The sequence below is a fragment of the Alosa pseudoharengus genome, unplaced genomic scaffold, assembly GCF_046254945.1.
Source record: "Alosa pseudoharengus isolate Yale_2024_CS ecotype anadromous, Long Island Sound unplaced genomic scaffold, YU_APseudo_1.1 YU_APseudo_1.1_scf_3, whole genome shotgun sequence".
NCBI lineage: Eukaryota > Metazoa > Chordata > Actinopteri > Clupeiformes > Clupeidae > Alosa > Alosa pseudoharengus.
In genome coordinates this window covers 30,572,350-30,583,516 of record NW_027468718.1, presented here as the reverse complement: position 1 = coordinate 30,583,516, position 11,167 = coordinate 30,572,350, and the positions used below count along the sequence as shown (strand labels likewise).

The following is an 11,167-nucleotide window of genomic DNA, read 5'->3' as shown; positions in this document are numbered from 1 at the left end:
AATTGATTTCAAGGACATAGGGCCTATTCCACACAAACAAAGAGCAGAAAAACTGTGACACCCTCTTTGACCTGTGCTAACGTTACATTCTATGTTTCGTTGCATATATACCGTCATGCTTTGCGACTGTGAGAGATGCGTTTCCACGATGATGCCATGATTACTCATCCTTGCTCTAGTTGTGACTCACGATGCTTTGGAAACCTTACACGATGATGTCACCTGCTGGCATTTGGGTAATATCCACGTTTCCTGTCATATCAATGTGACCTTAGCGCACCTTGCAGCACCATGTCTAATGGTGTGGGAGAAACCAGAGAGACCAACAGCTGCCTGCACTGCCATTCTTGGAGGGCATGATGCAGTCGGTCAACTGAGAAAAAAAAAGTAATTTGACCTTAAAAAAGTCAGGTTTGACAGCTACCTGCTCAGATGCAGCAGACAGATCATGGCAATATCAGGTGCATCTTGCACACTCTCAGAGTGGAAGTGTGAGTGTGACTCTTGTGGAGGATGACTGTGTTATTGGATTGTTCTTTGAATGCTCCAAGCAGGCTTTTCAGTGACACTAATACAAATGTTGTATGTAGCAAGCGGACAAACAGTGCCCTCGACAATTATTGTGTGTTTTTGCACGTGTTTTTGTTAAGCTAAAGATAATAATTTCTTTATAAGATATTCATTTTTCTTAGACTAAATTCACTTCCCTTCAAGGTTGAAGTTTGCCTCATTGTTTTCATTGTGAGATTACAATAAATGACCAAAAATCTTAGTCTTAGTCAACTACACCAGGGGTGCCAATAACTGTGGAGGTCACTGTACTCTCGTCCACCTGCTACTGCTCCCCGCCCCCAGCCCCACTCACCTCCTCCCCAGCGTAGACACCTGGCCAGGTCATTCCCCGTGCCCAGCGGGAGGATAGCCACAGGTGGATCTCTGGCAAAGTTAGCTTTATCTGGAGACAAAACAAACAAACAAGCCGCAAAACATGTTCATCCAGAGAAGTACAACAATAGAAGCAACACAGACAGGTTGAACACAGAACACACCACTTCTCTATGACAGCAACGCTGAGCGTGAACAAGGGTCCGTTTCCAAGACATCCAATTGTAGAGAGCTGCCTCCTCAGATGTCTTCCCTTGATTCGAGTGATGCTCTCGCAGCCAATGAACAGATTTAATTAGTACCGAGCTCAGTTAATTTCATTTTGCAAACGGCAAAACAACAACATTCATCTCCCACTGAAATGACTGGGTGGTGGCCTAGTTCTGAAGAGGTGGGTGGGTGGAGGGGGGCATTTACCGACTGTACTCAGTCACACACCCTCCTTCTTTCTACAGCGTGATTATGATCGTGACAGAACAAAATATCCACCCAAACACGGCTGATCTTATTCTCAGATCATTACTGACAAATTCATTTAAGACACAAAATGTGCAAAAACTGAAGTCACCAAAAGAGAATTCGCTCGACCTACACCGTATGTCCTTATAATGCCACATATAGAGACCTACACCCAGGGGGTAAAGTGGGGGGGGGAAGGGGAGGAACGCAGTTCCGCCACCTCAGATAAATTAATACCAACGATATAGCGTTGATGATATTGTTAAAATAAATGGTGAGTTAATTTTTCATGTGTACAGAGGTGACCAAGAAGCTAGCAATTCTTGTCCAAAAAGTATTGCTACACCACAATACTCAATATGTTGTCCAACGGTGAGTCATTTTTCCCCGTTGCACCAACACTGGATTTTAGGGTCCCCCCACACCTGCCAAATCCCACTTTAACCACTGCCTACACCGTCTGTTCTTATAAAGCAAGTCACATATAGAGACCTACACTGTATGTCCTTATAATGCAAGTCACATATAGAGACCTACACTGTATGTCCTTATAATGCAAGTCACATATGGAGACCTACACTGTATGTCCTTATAAAGCAAGTCACATATGGAGAAGCTGGGCAACAAGAGGACAGTAAAGATGGTCCACTGTCATTCCAACTGTGCCTTTCTGGGAAATTCACGAGTGAGTGATCAGGTTCGGCAGCACCGGTGTGTGTGTGTGCGTGTGTGTGTGCGTGTGTGTGCGCGTGTGTGTGTGTGTGTGTGCGTGTGTGTGTGCGTGCGTGTGTGTGTGTGTGTGTGTGTGTGTGGCTTGAGACTTCATTCAGTGTTCAGTCTCCACCTGTTGTGGCAAAGCAGCACGCCACAGGGGGGGCTCTCGCAATAATCAGACCCCTACTGCCAACCAGGCATTATCTGCTGCCAGTCAAAGGACACACACACACACACACACACTCTCTCTCTCTCTCTCTCTCTCTCTCTCACACACACACACACACTCTCTCTCTCTCTCTCTCTCTCTCTCACACACAAACACAGAAGCTAAGAGAAGCTACTAATCAGGAGGCTGATGTGGAGTCTTTATCTCTTCACTTATTTGTCATCACATTAATTCATAATAGAAAAATACCTTAAAATACAGATGTTGTGGTGTAAGAAAACAACAAGCACGCACGCGCATTCTCCGCTCAGCATGTGTGTTAGGACCAGGTGGACGGTGAGCCGGAACAGACATGCTGCAAACCCGCCTTTCCTCCATGAAAAGCTCACAAAAGAAGTTTGTGGAAAGATCCATAGTGGTGAACCAAAGCCTTTTCATCAGCCCATTAGAAACTATTAAGTGTGACTCAGAAAAATCCAACTGTTGTAGCTGTTGTAGTTGTTAGCACCCTCCATCAGAATGTTGTGCTAGTTTTTACAGAACAAAGCTTTCGCCCCAGAGACCAAACTACTTGGAGATCATTTTCCAGGCTCAGAGTTTTGATTTTCACAAAAATTCAGAATCAAATTACACCTCCACAGAAACAAATGAAATGCACATGGATGCACATATGGTAGCAAATCAAATCAAATGGTCACATATGGTAGCAAATCAAATTCAAATCGTAATTGAAAAGTATCAAACTAAACTCACTTTACAATGCAGAGATGGATTAACTCAACCATGCCCATATGGTTTTGATTCAAGATAACACTATGGTGAACTTACACTATAACGGTTATTAATACAGTATGTATTTGTGAATATATCCTCCACAGTATGATAACTATATCCAGTACCTACTTTTGATCCCTTTTACATTTTTGAGATGCCATCAGTTGAGAAGACCTGGCTTCTTTACATACAGTAGACCCTTTCAATCTATTTCTGTTTCCGGTTGAAACGTTCAAAACTAACACAGATACTTTTAAATTCAAATAAATCGGACTTTAGCGCAATACTCAAAATGTCGACTTTAAAACTTTTTATTTTTATTTGTCCCCAAGTAACAATTAGCTCAGTGTTGTTTTCTGTGCCACCGGAAACAGACATGTTGAAAGGGACTATATGAATCAGATGGGATGTAAGACTCTGAGGCCCCTCTGGCTCTCAGCACTCACCGATACAGTCCAGGATCCAGCCCACTGTCCCGTCCCCACCACAGGCCAGCACACGGAAATCAGGGACGTCACGGAAGAAGTTGAGCCTGGGAAAATAAAATATGGCCTCAATCAGCATGCGACGCAAGTGGGCTCAGAAATTCCAACCTGTGGCCCACAGTAGCAATACTGCCCACTGATTTACACTTGGTGACTATGATACTGCAGCATTTAGAGGACCATGGTACTTTTGGAATGTGTTTCCTTTTGGCCATAAGAGAGTGGACACTGATGGCACAAAGGAAGTTGCACAAGGCATGTCTTATTTGAATTGTTAATATGACAAACTGAAACATCTGATGCGGGTGTGTTGTTTCTGCATCTGGCTAAGTACATTCACTAGAGTTCAACTCGGAGTGTTGAGAGAGGGCTAAGCAACGGCAGAGACCAGACCCACATGGACACATCACCCTCTGCTGGTCAGTTCAATGAGGAGGAGCAGGGGATGGGGTGGAGTTGGAGCTGGGGATTGAAGGGGGTGGGGGGCAGGCAGTACCACTACTTACGCACATCCATACGCACTATAGGGACCCTAATCTGCACTGAGCGTAATAGAGTCTCGCAACATGGCCTCGTGGCATGCTTAAAAATTCATGCTATTTAATGTTAGCACGGCAACACAATGGCACTCCATAATGTTTTATGCATGCAAGCTCGGGAGACACACTGTGTCAAGTTCAACAATGGGGCTCCAAATTAGTGGAGACAATGCCAACAAACAACACTTTTAATCCACTCAAAACAACTAATTGCGAGCCATCCAAAGGGCCTCTGTTACTCTGACTAAAAAGCTACGCAAATCCGTTGCCATGGCTTTTGAGCGATTGGAGGGAAACGAGCGGAGCGTGTGCAGATTAACTCTTCAGTGAGGTACGTTAACCACATCGTCTCTGAGAGGATTTCATGGATCTCTCCTGACAGGACATTTCTGACACACAAACACACACACACACACACACAACACACACACACACACACACACACACACACCTCCAGGCAGGACATCTACAGCAAATTACAAAAAAACCCAGGATTAAGCTCAAAACAATTAATTTGGAGTTGGAATTTGTTTTTTTAAATGCATATAAAGTGTAGCTCCGGAGTAAAAACAACCTAGGATATATTTACAGTAATTAACAAGTTGAAACTTCTGATTGAGAGCAAGACCCTTTGTTCTATTATCACTGAATGGGCTTATAGTGGCCTTCTTACTAATAAACACATACACGGCAAATTAATATGAAATGAAAAAACCCATCCAGGATGAGGAACAAACGTTTGTTGAACATCTGAGGTGCTGACTCATTAAGGTAGAGGAGAGACTAAAGTGGAGGACGCCACATCCAAAGACTTCTCTTAGACAGTCAAGGACCCTTTACAACATCTTTTATTCTCTGATGACAAAACAGGGTCTGTTTTTAATGGCATGCCTGGACTGACAGAAGACCTTTACATTTCTAAAGGATACCAAGAGATCTCCAACAAAAAAGCAGAGGACAAGCAAAGGCTGAAGCCGCCAACAAGATAGTGCATGCATGTTGAGAAAACGGAGAAAGACAGAGGAGAGCAAAATACTGAGAATGGAGAGAGAGAGAGAGAGAGAGAGAGAGAGAGAGAGAGAGAGAGTACTGCCAAACAGGATTTTTCCTTTTAAGGTCACAAAGAGTCTTTTAAGTTCAGGCACTGAAAAAAAGGCATGTGCTCAGTTTCACTCCAGGCTCCACAGGGGTACAGATGGGGGGGGGGGGGGGGGGGGGGGGGGTTAGGAACAATTACTGTTTTACTATTAGGGGGGCTACCCCAACACCTCACCCCACCACCCATTACAAACATTACACGTACACATACAACTGGTTAAGTAAACAGTATAAATGGCATTCAGAAGACCAGTGCTGACGCCCATTGGTGGTATACTGCCGTCTTGTCTGAAACTGAGCAGCATCACTGAGCGTGTAACATTACTCGGTGTGTTCCTACAGCGGCTGCTCTCAGCGCCGATGCCTCTCCCGGGCCGCGGGTGTGTACACTCTATTCCCACTGCAATTAGGGCTCACTCCACAGCCACTGCTTATCCGCCGTTACATCACTCCATTTTCTCCTACTCGCCCATTTCCCAGAGGTTTGCTATTAACTTCAGCTACGTCACTGAGACCTGCTTTTCTCTCTCTCTCCTTCCCTCCCTCCCTCCTTCCCTCCTTTCTTCCTTCAGTCCCTTGCTCTCGTTCTTGTTCTATTTCTCCCTCACCCTCTCTCTTTCTCTCTCTGTATCCCAAAGGGCTCTTTGGTGTAAGAGTGGCTAGTCGTGACTGGCTGTGGGAGGGGAGGCCCTGCGGACAATAAGGCAGGTCACTCTCCTTAAAGAAGGCCATTCGTCTTGTTCTCAACTTCTTTTAATGAAACATCCTGTTGCACAATGCGCTAAGGTACAGAGTGTCCTCTAGTGTGGTGTTTACAAGCATGTATGCCTTTGTGAGTGTGTGTGTGTGTGTGTGTGTGTGTGTGTGTTTGTGTGTGTGTGTGTGTGTGTGTTTGTGTGTGTGTGTGTATGTGTTCGGCTCTCTGTATATGTGGATATCTCTGTAAGCAGAGCACTTGAATGCTGAAATTAGTGGGAGATGGGAGAGTATTAGAAACAAAAGGAAAGAAAAAAGTATTTCACTCTGCAGGACGTTGAGCTAAGACATTTTAGTTCAACTCATGATTAATGATGAAGGCAGGTTCAAGAACTTATTGGCAGTATATAATGTACTGTACGTAAGATTGTAAGTTGCAAAATTGTAGGATATTCTTTTGTCCATCCACATGGTTATTAGTTATATTTATTATTATTCAAAAACTAGGTACTAGAAATGTAAGAGTGCCATCATTTACATTCTCTAGAGACATACCAGGTTGACCAAAAATATGTCAAATACATATCTCAAATCTAAAAATCCAAATCCAATCCAACCCTTTCTTAACAATTGCCATTCAGTGATTCATTGACATCCCTCGTGATTAATAGTTTTCGCAAATGCCACAGTGATTATGCTTTTAAAAAAATAAATTAAAAAACACACTGGCACACATGTACACAAGGCAAAAACAGTGAAAATAAAAGTCACAAACTATTTGTACTTTCTTGAGGGTAGATTTATTCAAGGCCAAATGTTAGGAATGATGCTTGCAAAATCAACCCACACAACGCCAAGCACGGCACTCAAATACAAAAATAAAACTCCAAGTAACAGCCAAAAGCCATCACTTCACCTCAATATGGCAGTCATCATATTACCACAATGGACCCAATCCAGAATGCTTTGCAGGAGGCACAGGGTTGCGGTGGCAGAGTGATGAAGACACCACACTCTCTCTGTGGTGTGCACCAAAATGAGTCAAGAGGGGCTGGTCGTGACTGATGAGCTTATGAAAGCGCCCGGCTCAGCCAACAGGCTTTTTGTGCCCAAACAGCGGCGAGAGGAAGCTAGGGGGAGATATTACATGGCAGGGTGTCGGGATGGAGAAGAGGGGACTGAGTCAGAGCCCACACACAAGTGTGAAAGGGCGTTCGGAAAACACAGCACTGCTATACACATCCTTGCCGTTTCAGTTAGTGTCACTTTGTCCCATTTGACAATGTAATTTGAGGATCCTAATTTTTTGACCCTGTCTGGTTAGATTGTGGGGGTGGGGGGTGGGTGGATGGGCAGAAAAAAGATAAAGAGGCAGTGGAAGTGGATGCACAAGACTGTACGTTTTGTTTTTTCCTTTCCTTTTGTCTCTCTATCTCTCTCTCTCTCTGTCTTTCTTTAAGAGACTCACCCCACCATGGGCCCTCCGAGCTCCAGACTGTAGACCTGTCGGGGGTTCAGCAGATACCGGAACTTCCGTAGCACCCTGCCAAGAAGAGGCACACACACACACACACACACACACACACACAGAGAGAGAGAGAGAGGGGGAGAAAACCTCTTTAAATCAGGTGAAGAGATCACAAGAACTAAAAGAAGAGAGAGAGAGATGGAGAGAGAAGGAAAGAAATGCAGAGATAAAGAGAAGCAGACAAAATATTAGAGAGCAAGGGAGAGAGACAGAGATAGAGAGAGAGAGAGAGAGAGAGAGAGAGAGAGAGAGAGAGAGAGAGAAAGAGACAGAGGCAGAGAGACAGAGAAATAGCACAAGAGCAGCAGTTGCTGTGTAACCTTCACAGCTGCCGTTTAAGATGACTGCTGAATGCCCCACAATGTCCTTCAAATCTAATTGTGTTAGCTTCCGATGGCTCCACACCCGAGGAGGTGGGAGAGGAGCGTGAAAAATCCAGCAGTCTGATACCTGTCACCGGCATCTTTCAGACTTTAAGAGCAGCTCATTAAAGGGAACGATAATTTGAGCTCTTAACATCTCCCAATGACAGAGCAAATAAAATAAAGTTATTGTGTGGTTTGAAAGCTTGTGTGTAGGCTTAGGGAGCACACACCAAGCTCTTAAAAAAAGAATAAAACTAGCATTTCAAACACAATTATGTGCGGTGCTATAAATGCATTAACTGCAGCACTCACAGTTTCTCTCTCTCTCTTTCTCTCTCTCTCTCTCTCTTCATCTTCTCAATAAAAAAGTGCCTTTCTCAAAAGGATTTATCTTTTGGATGTGGAGCAGCTCATGCTGGGAACATCTAATAATAGGGAATAAGCTGGCCATTAACAGCATTTTTAAAGTGTGTTGCTATGGCAATGTGTGCCTAAAAATCTGGACAGTTAGACCACATGGTGGGCAGTGAAAACACCTACGTACATTCATCCCCGGCCTGGACAGCACTTTGATTTTCTTTCCACCATTTGCTTAGATTAGCAGGAGGTATCGGACACTGCTATCGACCATAAAAGGGTTATTAATATGGAAGAAGGGTCATTTAAACTGCAGAAATCTACAAGAGATTCTTTAATCTACGTCTTAAATCTCTTGTAGTGTCTCTGCTCACTCTCTATCCCTCACTTGCCACCATTTGCCAAAATTCCTTCTTAACCACATATGTTGTAAAGAATAATGGTTTCAATAGATGAAAAAACACTCAGATGCAGGACCCAGAAAATGCTGTGTACCCCCCCCCCCCCCCGCCTCCTAACCTAGTCCTGTGCTGAGGCCTCATTAGCAGAGATAAAAATGGCTCATCATCACCACTGAATACTGGGTGAAAATGACTAAACAAAAAACTTGACTTCAGCGAGAGAACATTCTGGAAGGCCGGCCCACTCACCTCTCCCCCTGCCGCCCACCACTCTTTGGGTTCACTAGCACCAGCAAGGGATGCGTCCCTGGCAGCGGCGTGATCTGGACGGGGGAGGACAGGTCAGAACAGTCAGTCCAACACAAACACACACACACACACACACACACACACACACACACACACACACACACACACACACACAAACGCATAAACACCTATGCACACACACAAACACATACATCCTTTGTTGCAAGTCCAATGAATGAAAGGCTGAATTTATTTTTTTTGTTTCTACTTTTATTTCCGTGTTCATCTAAATATTGTATTGTATCAAGTACATTTATTTTGTAAGTACTTCCTGTGGGTCATATAACTCTGTTGTTAATGTGTTCAAATCAAAGCCGCTATATGACAAATAAAACATAGCTGACTGTAGGGTAAAATACATTTCTAATGATACTGATTTCACCAGGTAGCATAGTAATTCTTAACAGTCATACTACTACTACAACCATGGTCACAAATATAAACACACACACACCCACACACACACACACAAATAGTTGCGGTTAACTTTTGGCAATGTTGCAGCAAATTTGCAGCAATGTCATATGCAAATTAAGTTTGTCACCAGAAGTTCACTAGAAGTTTGCCATTATTGGTGTAAGTGTGGTGGCAAATCACTGGCCAAACACATTTGCTACTAATGTAAATGTAAATGTAAATGGAAATGGAAATGGAAATGTAAATGGAAATGAAATGTAAATGTAAATGAAATCTCGGCCAAGTATACTTGAGTATACAAGGAGCAGCCAATATTGGCAAACTTCTGGCAACATTTTCTAGTGAACTCATTTGTTTCCCAATCACTCACAAGTTTGGTGCAAATCTGCGACAAACATTTCATTTTTGTAAGAGCACACACACACACACACACAGTCTGTCTTATCTCTTTTAGCCCCGGCTCACCTGAAGTGCTTGTCCATCTCCTGTGAATTTGAAGCACTGGTTGGAGTCATCAGGACTAGTGCTCGGTGGAGACTCACTCTCACCTCGCTTCACTACAGAGTGTCGGTCCTGCACACCAACACACACATACACACACACACACCACACATGCACGCATGCACGCACGCATGCACATAAACGCACATAAACACACACACACACACACGCACACACGCACACAGACACGACACACACCACACACACACACACACACACACACACACACACACACACACACACACAGATAACAAACAAACAAACAAAAGAAACATAAGTGTCATCCAGATGCACTGATTGTACATCTTATTGTAAGAGTCCATTGCAAATTCAATGTTATTTCATTTTGGATCAATACTCATAGTAATCTTGAAGTGTTTGAAAAGTGCAAAAAGTAACACACTAAGCTTATCGAAGCATGGTCACTATGTTATTTGTTCTGAGGACGGAACACACTGAATAAGTATCACTGAACATTTTACTCACAAGTTTGTACACTTCAATGAGAGTAACTCAGTGTGAAGGTTGTCTGACTGGAGGCCAGAGGTGTTAGGGTGTAGAGGAGCGGAGTGTCCGGCAGACTGTAGGACAGACTCACCAGTACGACTGGACAGATGTAGGAGGGCAGGAGTGTGTGATCTCTCAAGGATCCGCCGTCACATTCTGGCTTCACGTTGGAGGCACACTTATTATGGAGCTGAGGAATGGGAGAAAACAAGAGACAGCTTATGAACACATGCAGAGGGAGATAGATAGATAGATAGATAGATAGATAGATAGATAGATAGATAGACAGACAGATAGATAGATAGATCGAGTGTGTGTGTGTGTGTGTGTGAGAGAGAGAGAAAGAGAGAGAGAGAGACAGAGAGAGAAAGAGAGTGAGAGAGAGCATATTTCATATTGACCAGTGATATTGACATTGCCAACAAAAGCACACCAGAGAGCCTCTGTCAATAAATGTGCAACCAGCACTTTGTTTCAGTAACTGGGCATTCGAAATGTTATTCTTCAAGACAAGGAAGGAGATAATGGACATGCCATCTGAAGAAGATGCAGGAAAATTAATGGCAGTTTCTATGAGCCATTGAGAACATGTTCCATTACAAATATCAGATAATAACAGTTATGAGATACTGTCTGTGGCACTCAAGGATGGCTCTGACTCAGACAGAGTCAGGTTTCATGTCAATTCTCAAGCTCTTAACAGCTGTAATTCAAGTAAGGGATTATCATATTACTGTGAGCCTTGATGTGGTTGTCATAAACTCAATGTGCTGCAGGGGCTCCCTCTAGTGGCAAGCATAGGTAAGGCAGTTAATGTTAACAATTACATAACACCCTTAACTAAATGTGCGTCACTACCTTTGTGCAAAACAATCACTGTTATGTTCGTGCTGCTTTAGGTTATTATCAAGTGGGCACAGAAGCATGCCCTGGCAACCTGAAAGTCCTTCCTTCCTTTAACCG

General features: G+C 43.6%; 1 protein-coding gene across 1 annotated transcript in view; it reads right to left on the bottom strand.

Annotated features, from left to right (window-relative positions):
• Nucleotides 1-11,167, bottom strand: part of dgkg (diacylglycerol kinase, gamma) — a 90,685-nt gene that overhangs the window by 41,273 nt on the left and 38,245 nt on the right. Inside the window, exons 13-18 of the mRNA XM_076264007.1 lie at nt 10,296-10,394; nt 9,662-9,769; nt 8,720-8,793; nt 7,288-7,362; nt 3,448-3,533; nt 866-955 (exon numbers count right to left, since the gene is read on the bottom strand). Coding sequence (XP_076120122.1) covers nt 866-955; nt 3,448-3,533; nt 7,288-7,362; nt 8,720-8,793; nt 9,662-9,769; nt 10,296-10,394 — 532 coding nt within the window. The remainder of the gene's footprint in view (nt 1-865; nt 956-3,447; nt 3,534-7,287; nt 7,363-8,719; nt 8,794-9,661; nt 9,770-10,295; nt 10,395-11,167) is intronic.